General features: G+C 36.9%; 1 protein-coding gene across 1 annotated transcript in view; it reads right to left on the minus strand.

Moving 5' to 3' along the window:
- The window catches only part of Coq3 (ubiquinone biosynthesis protein COQ3, mitochondrial), a 671,041-nt gene that overhangs the window by 271,824 nt on the left and 382,874 nt on the right, over nt 1-16,343 (minus strand). Inside the window, exon 4 of the mRNA XM_068386252.1 lies at nt 15,195-15,304. Coding sequence (XP_068242353.1) covers nt 15,195-15,304 — 110 coding nt within the window. The remainder of the gene's footprint in view (nt 1-15,194; nt 15,305-16,343) is intronic.

Below are 16,343 nucleotides of genomic sequence, written 5' to 3' on the forward strand. Positions count from 1 at the left end.
GGTCATTGATGCCTATATCGTTTATTGTAAATGAAAAAAAAAAATAAAAGAATATTCAATGAAAACTATTAAAGATGTCACTTTGAAAGTTAAATATCTTTCAGTAGACATGCTTTTGAATTAAAGATAAAAATACCAATAGCACGGTAGGACACATTATGTCCAAGAATCTCGGCAAGAATGAATCTGCCATCCTCACCTCGAGCCTCAAACAGATATCTATTTTTTTCACAACAATATGTGGGGCATTCGGTTAACAAATGCCTCACTATCAATGGTACCAAACAGTTGTCCCAACCAGCTAAGCAAAAACTCATGTTTCATCCTAGTGTGACCAACGCAGAGACTACAAAGCATAGTCTCCCACTTTTGGGGCATCCTGTTATACCTCCGAGGGGATATAGCATAACTTATTTTTCTCGTCTTATTTTCAAGTAAACTATCCCAATACTGCTGCCAATTATTATAAATATAATTCTTAATTTTAGGTAAAAAATCATTATTGGTAATGGGATACCTTCATCGTAGCAACTCGGCTTCAGCATTCTTTGCTAATGAATCTGCCTTCTCATTTCCAGACACACCTACATGTACTGGAACCCAGAAAAATCGAACTGTTATACCTTTCATACCAATAATTAAAAGCTACTCTAGAATCTTTAAAACTACAGGATTATTTCAATTAAAAACTTCAACAGCTTGTAGGACACTTCTTGCATCACTAAAAAGGGTAAAATTGCCATCGTCTTGTAACACTACTAAATATAGTGGATGCACCTCTACAATTAAAAGCACTACTATATACTCCACATCCAACCATGGAACCATCAGTACAGTATATATGAAAGTTGATTCCCTGTGTTCTTCAACATGTTCCATAAAGAGCGATCTGGCTTCGTAGTCAGTCCTGTTTTTTTATATCAATAAAATATTTACAAAAAAATATATCCGGTAATTTCCACGGAGGGGTTGATGATATCCTATATGGGAGCACATTATTTCGACCTACATCTAAACTGTCCACTAATGTTTTTACCAGGAAACCATAAGATTGGGGAGATTTTGGGTCCAACTCAAAATATGTAGAATGACTTATAAGGTTTGCAGTCTGACAGGCTAAAGAATTAGGAAGTCTTTGCAACCTAAACCAATACCGATCAATAGAAGACTTCCAGTAAAGGTCTAATGGCAATTCTCCAGCGTCAACAAGGAGGCTTGGGATAGGAGAAGTTCTAAAGGTTCCAGTGAACAATCTGATACCAGCATGGTGTCTAGAATCTAAAACCTTTTATGGGCTTGGGGTGGCTGAGGAGTGTATTTCACACCCACAACTAATATTTGAAAAAAAAATTAAGGCCTTGTATAATTTTAAAAGTTTTATGGTCTACCCCCATGATATATAGGACAAAAACTTTTAAAAGATTAAGAGCTTCAAGACATTTTACTTTCAAGGGGACCATCCGCTATGGTGTTTGACATAATAACTTCAAAAAATGGAAAATTGTTTTATTGTTTCTATGTATGCAGAAACATATTGTACATGCTCTCCAAAAGTTTCAGCCAATTATTTTTTTTTTAAATAAGGAAGATGAAGCAGTCTTTAAATGATGATGTCATCCTTACAGCGTCGTCTGCATGACTGGGTTTGACAGAATCAACTTTGTGTTTATTTTTGCATATGTATAGAGACTTTTTCACTTAAGTTTCGAAATCTCGTACATCTGGCAGAGATGGAAGGCATTGGTGGAGGGTAGGCAAATGCAAACTACGATCTATCAGAAGACCAGCCAGAGTTTCCAAAGACGTATAGAAGTTACGATGCATGTGTGCTTGTTTACTTGCAGTTCGTATGTACATTGTGTATTCACAGCTTCCTCGGGAACTCTATAACAAGTCCAATGTCACCTAAGGTCAAAGAAAAAACATAATGTAAGCAGAGAGCAACAAAAAAAAGCACCAAGAAGAGAAGGAAACAGGAAAAAAGAGTAGAGCATTGGCAGCAATGAGAGGCTGCTGGCAACTCATGACACCCTTACACCAAGTGTAATAGTAAACTTAGGGTTTAAATACCTCGTTTAGGGAGCCTTCATGTAGGAATAAACAATAACAGTACAAAACAAGATTTTCATAATAATGTTACCTTGATTTTTTAACAAAGAAACAAAAATTTATAGCAAATCTTTCTAGACAAAGAAAATTAGTAGAAAAAATCATGAAAAAAATAAAAAATAAAATAAAAAATCTGTCACACAGAATTATTTGATTTAAATAGAAGTTTTGATGGGATGATTTACAATACAATTGGTGTCATATTAGTGGAGAAGAATGTACTTTAAATTTTTCTCGAAAATTATGATTTTTGCTACTTAATCAAAAAGTTTTTGATCAAATGACTTGAAATTTTTATATTATGAAAGTATTATATATGCCTAAAGCATATATAGAAATTGTGTATTTTGAATCATTAAAAAAAAATTGCAGGACATAGTGGACAGTCCTCTTAAGGCTTTCAGGTGAGGAACCCATGTAAGGCCACAATAAAAAATCAACCCTAGAAATCTAGCTTCATTTACACATGGGATATAGTTGACCTTTGATGTACATATCCGGGTCTGGATGTACTCCCCGAATACGACAGAAAAGGACAACAACAGTTTTACTTGTCGAAAACCTAGATCCATTTATATCAGACCATTGAATTATTTTGCTGTTCTAGCTCCAGCACCAACGTTATCCCTGCGTGTCGTAAGAGGCAACTAAAAGGGATGGGACGAGGGGGCTGGGAACCCCCTCTCCTGTATAAAAATCCTACGAGACAAAGACAAAGAGATGGAGCTGGGGGAAGAGTGACTGCTCCCCGCACTCTAGTTTTGGGGTGTTTGAATGTGCGTGGATGTAGTACGATAGAGAGTAAAAGATGTGAGATTGGAAATATGTTTAGAAGTAGGAGGATGGATGTAATGGCCTTGTGTGAGACAAAGATGAAAGGAAAGGGTGAAGTGATGTTTGGTGAAATGTCTGGTAGAGTGTCTGGGATTGAAAGGGGAAGAGCAAGAGAGGGTGTGGCGTTATTGCTGAGTGAATGGATGACAGGTAAAGTAGTGGAATGGAAGGAGATATCATCTAGGTTAATGTGGGTAAGGGTTAGGTTGGGTAGGGAATGTTGGGCGTTTGTCAGTGCGTATGGGCCAGGTAGTGAGAAAAGTGAAGAGCGGAATGAGTTCTGGAATGAATTAACTAGGTGTGTAGAAGGACTGGGTAGAAGGAATTATGTAGTTGTCATGGGTGACTTAAATGCTAGAGTGGGCGCTGGAGAGGTAGAAGGTGTCATTGGGAAGTATGGCGTACCAGGTGAAAATGAGAGTGGTGAGAGACTGGTAGATATGTGTGTTGAACAAGAGATGGTAATAAGTGCTAGCTTTTTTAAAAGAAAGATAAAAATAAGTATACATGGGTAAGAGTGGCAAATGGAAGAGTAGTAGAAAGGGCATTAATGGATTATGTGTTGATAACTAAAAGAATGTTTAGATTAGGTCAGTCATATGAAGAAAATAAGAAGTTTTGGAAAGAAGTGAAGAGAGTAAGGAAGGCTGGCGCAAGAATTGAAGAGACAGTGAAAGATGGAAATGGAAGGTTGTTAAAAGGAGAGGAGGCAAGGAAAAGGTGGGCGGAATATTTTGAAAGTTTGCTGAGTGTTGAGGATAATAAGGAGGCAGATATAATTGCTGTTCCAGGTGTTGAGGTGCCAGTGATGGGAGATGAGAATGAGAGAGAGATTACAATAGAGGAAGTGAGGAGAGCACTAGATGAAACGAGAGTAGGAAAAGCATCTGGTATGGATGGTGTGAAAGCTGAGATGTTGAAGGAAAGGGGGTGTGACTGTACTTGAATGGTTGGTGAGATTGTTTAATATGTGTTTTGTGTTGTCAATGGTACCAGTAGATTGGGTTTGTGCATGTATTGTACCACTATATGAGGGTAAGGGAGATGTGCATGAGTGTTGTAATTCAAGAGGTATTAGTTTGTTGAGTGTAGTTGGAAAAGTGTATGGTAGAGTACTGATTAATAGGATTAAGGATAAAACAGAGAATGCAATCTTGGAAGTACAGGGTGGTTTTAGAAGAGGTAGGGGTTGTATGAATCAGATTTTTACAGTTAGGCAGATATGCGAGAAATATTTAGCAAAAGGTAAGGAGGTGTATGTTGCGTTTATGGATCTGGAGAAAGCATATGATAGAGTTGATAGGGAAGCATTGTGGAATGTGATGAGGTTATGTGGAGTTGGTGGAAGGTTGTTGCAAGCAGTGAAAAGTTTCTACAAAGGTAGTAAAGCATGTGTTAGAATAGGAAATGAAGTGAGTGATTGATTTCCGGTGAGAGTGGGGCTGAGACAGGGATGTGTGATGTCGCCGTGGTTGTTTGGCTTATATGTTGATGAAGTGGTGAGAGAGGTGAATGCTCGAGTGCTTGGACGAGGATTAAAACTGGTAGGCGAGAATGACCATGAATGGGAGGTAAATCATTTGTTGTTTGCGAATGATACTGTACTGGTAGCAGACACAGAAGAGAAGCTTGACCGACTAGTGACAGAATTTGGAAGGGTGTGTGAGAGAAGGAAGTTGAGAGTTAATATGGGTAAGAGTAAGGTTCTGAGATGTACGAGAAGGGAAGATGGTGCAAGGTTGAATGTCATGCTGAATGGAGAGTTACTTGAGGAGGTGGATCAGTTTAAGTACTTAGGGTCTGTTGTTGCAGCAAATGGTGGAGTGGAAGCAGATGTACATCAGAGAGTGAATGAAGTGTTGGGGGCAGTTAAGGGAGTAGTAAAAAATAGAGGGTTGGGCATGAATGTAAAGAGAGTTCTATGTGAGAAAGTGATTGTACCAACTGTGATGTATGGATCGGAGTTGTGGGGAATGAAAGTGATGGAGAGACAGAAATTGAATGTGTTTGAGATGAAGTGTCTAAGGAGTATGGCTGGTGTATCTCGAGTAGATAGGGTTAGGAACGAAGTGGTGAGGGAGAGAACGGGTGTAAGAAATGAGTTAGCGGCTAGAGTGGATATGAATGTGTTGAGGTGGTTTGGCCATGTTGAGAGAATGGAAAATGGTTGTCTGCTAAAGAAGGTGATGAATGCAAGAGTTGATGGGAGAAGTACAAGAGGAAGGCCAAGGTTTGGGTGAATGGATGGTGTGAAGAAAGCTCTGGGTGATAGGAGGATAGATGTGAGAGAGGCAAGAGAGCGTGCTAGAAATAGGAATGAATGGCGAGCGATTGTGACGCAGTTCCAGTAGGCCCTGCCGCTTCCTCCGGTGCCTTAGATGACCGCGGAGGTAGCAGCAGTAGGGGATTCAGCATTATGAAGCTTCATCTGTGGTGGATAATGTGGGAGGTTGGGCTGTGGCACCCTAGCAGTACCAGCTGAACTCGGTTGAGTCCCTGGTTAGGCTGAAGGAACGTAGAGAGTAGAGGTCCCCTTTTTGTTATGTTTCTTTGTTGATGTCGGCTACCCCCCAAAATTGGGGGAAGTGCCTTTGGTATATGGATGGATGGAGCTCCAGTAAATAATATTTGAGATCATCTACAAATAGTGTTGAGAGAATATCTTTAGGAATGACTGTGGATATCCCATTTATGGCAAGTGCAAATAGGGTTTCACTCAGTACACTACTCTGATAGACTCCATCTTCTTGACATTTCCTCTCCTACTCTAACTTGAAAAAATCTATTTGAAAGAAATGCTTAAATAAACAATGGTAGCTCTCCTCTCAGTCCTAGATTATGAATGGTTTTAAGTATACCATATCTCCATGTAGTATCAACACATCTGTCGTTGAATGCATTTTCTTAAATCCACACTGGATAGGTGACAAAATACATTTCTTCTCCAGGTACCACACCAATCTTGCATTGACAATCTTCTCCGTGATCTTATATACACAACATGTTAATGCAATAGTTCGGTAGTTTGCTGCTGAGAAGTTATCCTTACCGAGTTTTAAAAATTCTAAAACACTTGCATAGCTATGATCATGCATATTTTGTTAATAATTTAAAAATTTTAAAATACATGTTTTATCGTTGCATATGGAATTCCATCGGGTCCAGGAGCTGTATCAGTACAAGTAGCAAGTGGGGAATCAAATGTTCGTTCAGTAAGAGGAGAATTGAAGTCTACCCTTCCTGTTGCAAAACTTAAAACTTTCTTTTCTTCAAGGCTCCTATGCTGATAACCAAGAGCTGCTTCACACTTGCATGATACATTTTAGAAATGATCAGCCAGGGCATTAGTAACCTCATTTGCTTCAGTCTTTTATACGTTCATCTCGATGAACGTATAAAAGACTTCCGCCATGGCTCCCTACATGTTGATCATATGGTGTACTGTAGCTAATATATTCGCAAGGACAAGGAGTATTATGATCAAGTTTGCTTTGCTGTAGACATATAATTATCGAGGAGTGCTCATGAATGAGGAGATAAAGTTCTTCATTTTTGGCCCTTAAACCCTGATAATTCCATTGCACAATGGATGAAAAACTATAATTTATGTCCTTTAACTAATATATTTGCGAGGACAAGGAGTATTATGATCAAGTTTGCTCTCCTGTAGACATATAATTATGGGGGAGTGCTCATGAATGAGGAGCTTAACTTCTACATTTTTTACCCTTAAACCCTGGCAATTCCATTACAAAATGGAGAAAAAAACTATGGTTTATGTTTGGAACACACCTCGGATGAAGCCTTCCCATTAACAATTTTTGATCTAAAAATATTTCCCAGTGGTTTTATTAGAGATGGTTTTGATATATTGGGTTTTGCATTTGTGTTTTTATTTTCTTCCTTTTGATCTAATTGTTGAGAGGGATGGTGGACCTCAACTTTAATTTCTGATTTGTTTAAACTGTCTTCTGGCTGATCAGAAACATCAACAGACAAAACATCACATCAATTTGATGTCATAACTCTGATACTTCTTATGGAAGGGAGCGAGAGAGATGGAAGTCTCTCTCTCTTACAATTAATAGGTGGTGAGCTACCAAGTTTTTGCACCTTCCCCACTACAGGTGCAGTTTGTAGCTTGGTTTCGAGTGGAACCTCCATCAAATCAGGCAAGGACATGGCCTGAGAGAGGTTAGTACTATTGTTGGTGATGGAGGACAAAGTTTGTACACAGGTCGGCAATGCTCGAAGTGTTAATACACCGTGGCAAAGCCTCAGAAGGCAATATGCTCAACTCGTCATGCAGTACTTTATTACTAGATGTTGTATTTCTTTTGTTAGAACTACTGGCAGTACTTGTTGGGTTTGATGTCTCCTGTGGTAAATTTCATTTAGATTTTAATTCTTTTGCATAGCTGTTTTCTTTATTCAGTAGTCTTTTGGAATACCCTATAATTATATGTTCCACACTAGACCTGTTGAGGACAGCTTCTACCAATGTATATAGCTCGTAGCTCCTATCAGTGGATTTATGATTTGAGTTGCAGTTCAAACACCTAGCCTTAAGTATATATTCTTCATGGTAATGTTTGGAGCAAATGCTACACATTTTTTCTTATTTTCAAATTTTAGAAGGGTGTCCGAATTTAAAACAGTTGAAACACTCTGATCCTTTCATTCTCAAGAACAATATGGAAAGGTACATCAGCATCCTGTTAAGTAAGGATAATCATCGATGTTCCAGGAACACTATACACCTTTCTTACTGTTAGTGGACACATAGCCAGTATTTCCTCTTCTGTAAATTCGTACAGGTCTTCATTGAAAACTACTGCCCTTCCATAACTAAGATTTAAGTGGGGTTTAATATCTAATTTAATATCGTCACTACTTGTTTTTAGATTAGATAATATGACAAACTGTGTGAATGATATGGCATGGATGAGGAAATTATTTTTTTCCAAAGCGGGATATATCCCCTGGAGCAATGGTTCCTACTCTTTTGTGAAAATTTACAAATTTTAAAATAATTCCCTGTACTTTGCAACAAGCCACATTGGTGGTTTTGGCTTTTTTTAGGAGGGTTTGTCTACATCGTCTTTTTCACACTAGTTGGCAGGCCTGTATACGTCCAAGTCTGTAGGTATTTTATCATACAAAGCAACATTATCAAAATTATTAATTTTAATATGCATAATATTGCTTATGGTATTAAATATTTCATCATGACTATTATAAGATACCCATGTATCCTATTTATTACCTTGAAGTTTTATTCTTATCTCCAATATTATTCCATGAGTCTTTAAATGGTTTATATTGCTCATCATAATTAGTATCAATTGGGACTTGGGTAACATGAAGGATTTGCAGTTTCCTTATGTCACCTGAATTACCTGTCTTTTTAGCATCTGTAGAAGGGTCTATTTCCATTTCCATGTCGTTAACAGAGGGTTTGGTTTGTATCGAAGAAGCAAACCGGATTATCTACCTCTTATCAAAAGAAGTCAATCCTCCTATCACATGTGGCCCAACACGAGAAAAGGCTTCAGAGGGGACCAGTCCTCTTTTAGAGAGGGGCTACCTTTCTTCAGGTGGGCGTACCCTGGTATGTGGGGGTAGTTAACCCTTCCCACCGATGACTCCAATGTCTGACTTCACCCATTACCCGCAAATATGGGCAACTTAAAACCGGATCTCTTGAGTCCAACTCTTAACAGAGATGGTCTGCACCCAATGGGGTCTGCCAGAGGGTGATGGCGTCAAAATTTATACAGGTTGAGAGGGCATGCCATCCATCCCACACTGTGCCAAATCCAAAGAAGCAGTCAAACTATAATCAAACAAGCAAAAGTCGTCAAGGAGTTCATGCCCAAGAGGAAGAGATGGGAGAATAAAAGAAATAACCAAAAAAAAAAAAAAAAAAAAAAAAGGGAGGGAAAGTACTGACTAATTAAGTTGGATTAACAATTGGGCACAAAGGTCCAGTGGGAAAGCAGTTCCCACCATTCATCAGAGCCCAGCTGCTAATCCCTAAGGCCCCCATCCTCGTCAAGGCTTCAGCATCTGGGGGGTATAAACCCTAGAAATCTAGCTTCAATTACACATGGGATCAGTTGACCTTTGATGTATAGATCCAGGTCTGGATGTACTCCCCAAATTCAACAGAAATGGAAACAACAGTTTTGCTTGTTGAAAACTTGAATCCACTCATATCAGTCCATCGAATTATTTTGTCACTTGAGTATTGTAATTTTCTCTCAACCATTACCATCATAGCTCCAGCAAATGATATAGAGATATTCTACAAATAGTGTTGAGAAAATATCTATAGGAATGCGTGAGAATGTCCCATTTATGGCTAAGCACACTATCCTGGGGAACTCCCTCTTCCTGACACTTCCTCTCTAACAGAATTTCACCAACTTTAACTTGAAAAAAATATATGTGAAATAAATGATTGAATGAACAATGGTAGCTCTCCTCTCAATCCTAAATTATGAATGATTTTAAGTATACCATATCTCCATGCAGTATCATATGGCTTTTTGAAGTAAAAAAAAAGATTGTAACATGGTGGTGTTCTGTAGAAAAGGCTTCAAAAATAGAGGACTCAAGTTGTATCAACACATCAGTCGTTGAGAGCATTTTCCTAAATACACACAGGATAGGTGATAAAATACCTTTCTTCTCCAGTCTTGCATTGACCATCTTCTCCATGATCTTACATAAACAACATGTCCATGAAAATGGTCGGTAGTTTGCTGCTAAAAACTTATGCTTACTGGGGTTTAAAAAAGTCTAAAATAATGGCTAGTTCCCAAACACTAGCCTCTATGATCAGGCCATTTTATGTTAATAATGCTTAAAAGAAATAACTTGGTATTAACATGTACATGTTTAATCATTGCATATGGAATTCCATCAGGACCAGGGGTTGTAACGTTACAATTAGAAAGTGCAGAATCAAATTCCCTTTCGGTAAAAGGTTTATTGTAGGGTTCCGCCTTTTCTGTTGCAAAATTCAAAATTTTCCATTGCTTCTATAGTGGTAACCATGAGCTACTTTATACTTATTTGATGCATCAGTGAAATGATCTGCCAATGCATTGCTAACCTCAGTTGCTCCAGTCACATATTCACCTTCAACACTGGTGGTGGATTGGGGGTGAATTAGCCTGCTATCATTTTTACTTTCCTCCACACAGAAGAGGGTGATGTTCTAATGTTAATGGAGTAAACAAAAGACACCCATGGTGCCTAGCTTCTTCCATTGCATGACGGAACTGTGCTCAACCTTTCTTGTATGTAATTAAATTCTCATTAGTATGGCATCTGTGCAATCGAGTTAAACACTTTCTTGTGGCTATGTGAAAGGCAGTTATTTCTGGAGACCATGATGAGACTGGTCTCCGTTTGAATAACCTTGTTGTTTTGGGAATTGAATTGACTCCTGCTGTATGAAGAGTTCCATTCACTAAGTCTATGGCATCATCAACACTTTCAAATTGTTCTGTATTTCCTTCAATTTTGCTTAGCTCTAAAAATCTATTCCAGACCGCCTTGTCAAGATTCCATCGCGGCGATCTCTGTAAAGGTGGACCATTGTTGCATGATCACTAGTATGCCAATCATGTTATGTCCTCCAATAGAAATAAGGAAGGCAATTACAGATTGCGATTGATAGGTCAATGGACGATAAGGTACTTGTCTGAACATGGAAGTGCGTGGGCTCTCTTGTATTAAGTAGTCACACATCTTCATTTTCCACAATTGATGATATAATATTGACTCTTGTGTTTGGTAAAATATTGCCCCATAAAAGATGTCTACTATTAAAATCCCCCTACAAGAGAAAAGGTTGAGGAGTTGTAGAATCACCTCTACTAAACCATTATAATAGATGTCATCAGAAAGCAAATAAAGAGAAAATTGTGTATTTTCTCCCTATATCAATTTGTACAACCACTGCCTGCAGAGGGGTACAAATGGGTAAAGATATTTGGGGAACATCTCGGCATACGTATGTAAGACTTCTATCCGTTTACAAATAAGGTTGAATTCCTTCTCCTCCTTGGAATCACCCAAAGCATTAACATGGGCCTGAGATTTTACAGGTACAGAATCAGGGGGTGCCAAAATCGGATTAAAGGACACATTACCCGTAACCTGGGGCAAATTTGCTGGACCCTCGTAAATGGTACCTACCAGAGGAGGGTCCTCAAACAGAGTTAGACCAGCCCTCATACTTACATTGTCTTCTTCAAGATCCTCACTCGAACTCTCCTCACTATCAGCTGTTACCTCACTCTCACTATCCGAATGTTCAGCTTTAACCAACTCCTGTTTCAATCTATCCCTAACTAAAATCAACATATCTGCTCTAGTGTCCGCTGTCTTTAGCAGAACACCCAACCAATTAGCACACTCAACTAATTGTTTCTTACTTAGCAGGGGCAAATATTTCAGGCAATCAGCCGACCCGAAAAACTCAGCGGTATCAAAAATAAATCCCTCCATTTTGTAAAACAAAAAAAATATTCAGGGGAGAAAGGCAATGCTAAAACAAAAAAAAATTAATATTGAAGAGTCCACCCGAGTGTCGTTCCACCGACCAAAATACCAGATACCATGAGATTCCTATCCTGTCACGGTCGCCAAATATGTCACGACGGCGCAAGTTCTTATTGCATGAATAGGGAGAACAGTATTGTAAGTAATATCTGTGGTAAAATTGGCCAGTGGTAACGAATACACTTGGGAAAACTTAACAATATTTATTAACAACAATTTTTCTGAAAAGCCAACCTTGTGACTACATAACAATTTACAACTTAACACTAAGCAAATAACAATGATTAACAAATTACTAAATGAACACTTTAACCAATTAATAATTAACAAGTATCACTTAAACAATAACAACAAAATTCCCCAACAGGAAAAAACACTCTCAATGAGAGAAAGTCAATTAATAATTAAACACCCAAATGGGTAATTACAATAACATTCCCCTATGGGAAACAACACACTCTCAAATAGAGAGAGATAAATAAAACAATTAAACACTAAACAAAAAAAAAAAGGAAAACACTAAATACCTAGCCATATCACACTCTTTGAGGCTGGAAAAAAAACAACTCCCACAGCTCCAAATAATAAGGTAGCGGCTCCACCGGCACACTACTACCGTAGGGAGTACAGCTCTGTAGGACTCCTCACCAAAGGGAGGACCATGGAGTCCCAACCCCAAAAACAAGGTAAAATATTCTTTCCTACCCGGCAGCTGCCTCCCTACATATCTCCACAAGCCCTAAGGCTCCCACAGCTGGACATGACGAGGATGCGTTGAAGGGGTGCTTCTCGAGAGTCCTCCCCAAACCCGGGATTTTAATGCATCGGCTCTACAGACTCCGGAAGAGAGCCCGCAGGAACAGCAAAACACCGCAGGTGGCCGAAATGCACCTGCACAAAGCAGTCAACGGTGGGTGGCGCAATCCTCAAGAAGGCTCAATTTAGCCAGCAGCTATAGTAGGTCCGGGAAGCCTTAGTAGCTAGACTCTGATCTCTTTAGTAAACGAGTTCCTCACTGATAAACTCCGGTGTTTGTTGCCATCCAAGGACTCGGAAAACACGGAAAAGAAAACAAAGCGTTAAACTAGACACTTATGAATTAACATGAGCGGGGAGGAGGTTAAAAAGTTTTTCAACATAAAAAACTTTACACTAATTTTACGTAACAAATAAATGTAGAAACAAAGCTGATAAAAATCAAAATAAATAAATTACTTTAATCCATAATAAAATGAAAAGTTAATTCTTAAAAAGTAACGTAAAATTACATATGTTAACTTGAATAAAAAGGTACGATGAAATCCGCGACAAAAGTTTTACGTAATTTACATAAAATACTTATATCTACAAGAGAGGGGCTCATTTTATGGGCTAGGTATCATCTCTTCAATGCACAAATGAAAACAATGTAAATAAATATAAATAAAATTATTGATAAACTACGATATTTACTCTATACTAGACCAGCTTTGTAAAAATATATATAATCATATATATATATATATATATATATATATATATATATATATATATATATATATATATATATGTACATATATATGTATATATATAATATATATATATATATATATATATATATATATAATATATATATATATGTATAAATATACATTATATATAAACATATATATATATATATATATATATATATATATATGTATATATCATCTCTCTCTCTCTCTCTCTCTCTCTCTCTCTCTCTCTCTCTCTCTCTCTCTCTCTCTATATATATATATATATATACAGTATATATATATATATATATATATATATATATATATATATATATATATGCAAAATAACCACAGGGAAAATGAATATATGAAATATAAGATTAAGTCCAGACTAGTTTTGTGATCACGTTGCCCTGTGATTTTTATGTATATATATATATATATATATATATATATATATATATATATATATATATATATATATATATATATATATATATTGATTAAAGGATTTCAATCTTCATCAAAAATAGATTTACCGAAAACACATAAAATCTAAAAAAAAATCTAAATTACTAGTTTCAACATCAAAATACACACTCCCCAAAAGATATCTCCCACCCCCCAAATTCAATTTGGTACCCTCTCAATGCTGCGCCCGGGGAAATATATCCCCATCAGGCCCCATTCGCGATGTCGATGAACCTTTTTACTGTGCTACTGTATTAGAATTACTATGCAATAGGGTTTATCAATGAATACTTTAAATGTGTTAGCTATAAAGTTGTTCTGCTCTGCACAGTTGTTTGAAAATGTAGGCTTCCAAGAGCACTTATTGCAAAACTGTGAAGAGGTGATTTCTTATTTAATGTGGTATATGGTTATCTGTATTGTGAATGACAGAATCTGCAAAAATTGAACCCACAAATATCGAGGCCCAACTGTATTCGAGGTTCTTTTAGAGGAATTTGAATCTGTAATGTGCCATGAACTCTCAGAACCCTTACTGAAAGAAATACTTTGAAAACTAGACTCAACTTGAGGAATTGGGTTAAGTTGGCAACGAGGCAAGTAGGACCAGAGTTACTATTTTAAGAGAGGATTCATTTGACTGAATTTTAACAAAAACTCTATTAATGTCATGGACTGAGGAAGCTCAATTACTATCGCAAGTTGGCTGGTCATTATCATCATCATTCCCTCTACAATCAACCAGCCTAGCTTTCGCTGGCTTTTCAATTGAATTAATATTAATTTCACTTAGCACTAGTACTATTTACTTGATGAACAGCCATTATAACGTACTATCATAAGTCTATGTGAGGGAAATGTCTTTTCACAATGTAAATTAAATAATATGAGTACCCTTGTACACTAAGGGAATACAGATAATGAACTTCCAGGAGCAATTCTCGTGCACAGTCCACATAGTAATTGCTTAGAAAACCAGGGAAAATCTCAATGGACAGTAATAGGCAAACACTCTGAGGTACAGTAGATCTTGCCCTACTTTAGAAACTGGTGAGGAAAGATATTAGTGCGTTGTTACCCTTACTGCTAGAATGTTCATTCCCTTACTAAGTGCATTGTTAATTGAAGGAAATAAAATGGAAAAAGTTAGAATTGTATGGATTAAGGACGATTAAACTGAGCCTCTGGAGAAGAAACTATATAAAAAGTAGAGGAGGTTCATAGAAATAATTACTGTCTGCATATTGTGGAATAATATTACCCTGATAAACAATTGTCTTTTGAAATTCATAATGACTACAAACATCTTAAATTAGCAATTTTGATAAAATAAAAATAACTATGAAAGTAATCACAATAATACTGTGTTGCTTGCAAATAATTAAATAATCTGCAAAAGAGAGAGAGAGAGAGAGAGAGAGAGAGAGAGAGAGAGAGAGAGAGAGAGAGAGAGAGAGAGAGAGAGAGACCTGAAAGGCAATAATGTATTACTTTTTTAGTTTATACAACACAGTATTTCTTATATAACGCCAACACTAAAACCCAATGACGCATTAATAAAAAAATGCTGATTGAATTGAATTAAACATGAAATATAATTGATATAAGTTCAAGTATAAACTATACAACAGCTAAGAAACATGGCATAAAATTTAAGCATCTGAGATCTGGATAACAGAAAATCATATTCATGAAAAATAATACCGTAGTTTAAAAATGATAACATACCTAATGTTATCACGAACACTTGGATTTCTGCTAGAATGCAAATTTGCAACTGCTACATTTTCTTCTGCAGCATCAAGGCCATCAACAGTTGCTCCTAGTCTTGCGAGAGGCTGCAAATCAAGGATATCAATTATTTTCTTTTGACAAAACTAAATTCGTTCAAATCATTTACAGACAATTTTAAGATATGGATCTTTGCATTAGAATTGTAGCACTCTTCTAAAGAACCAATTCTCGTATGATAATTTTCTTCAGTGCATTTCTGAGACTAAAGTTGAAGATAAAAATATCTTGGGGGCTTAATTAGGCAGTACTAGTGCTACAATTTGGTAGAAGCATTTTTCACATAATCTTTGCCAATAGTGCATCTTGAATGATTGATTATGAATTATCTGGCATCCTGACATCTACGATCATTGACGCCGATATTAATTGTTATAAAGAAATAAATAAATAAATGGTAATTTACTTTAAAATAATATCCGCAAAAATATCTTTGTAACAGATAGATAGTTTTCAAAAGACCTGCTTCTGAAATAAATTCAGAAATACCACTGGTATAGTACGACACATAATGTCCAAGAATCTTGGCAAGGATGAACCTGCCATCCTCACCTCGAGCCTCAAACAGATGTCTATTTCTTTCGGTACTATAAGTGGTGCATTCGATCAACAAATGTTTCACTGTCAACAGTACCAAACATTCATCGCAATATGGCTGATGTTGCTTAGTTATCGAAAACTCCTGCGTTAACCGAGTGTGACCAAAGCGGAGATGACAAAGAAACATCTCCCACTTTCAGGGCATCATGTTATACCTCCAAAAGATATGAAATTTGTTATTTCTCTCACTTCATTTCCATCTAGATTATCCCAGTGCTGTTGTCAATTATTATAAAACAATTTTTTAATGGCATGTGAAAAATCATTACAGAGAATGGGATACCTTCTTGGTGGCAACTCAGCAGCAGCCTTCTTTGTCAGTAAATCTGACTTCTCATTCCCAGAAACCCCCTACATGTGCTGGAACCCAACAAAATCGAACTGTTATACCTCTCAGTTTAATAATAAAAAGAAAAACTGAAAGTTTTAAAACTAAAGGGTTACTGGAATTAAAAACTTCTAAAGCTTGAACGACACTCCTTGCAT

The sequence above is a fragment of the Palaemon carinicauda genome, chromosome 1, assembly GCF_036898095.1.
Source record: "Palaemon carinicauda isolate YSFRI2023 chromosome 1, ASM3689809v2, whole genome shotgun sequence".
NCBI lineage: Eukaryota > Metazoa > Arthropoda > Malacostraca > Decapoda > Palaemonidae > Palaemon > Palaemon carinicauda.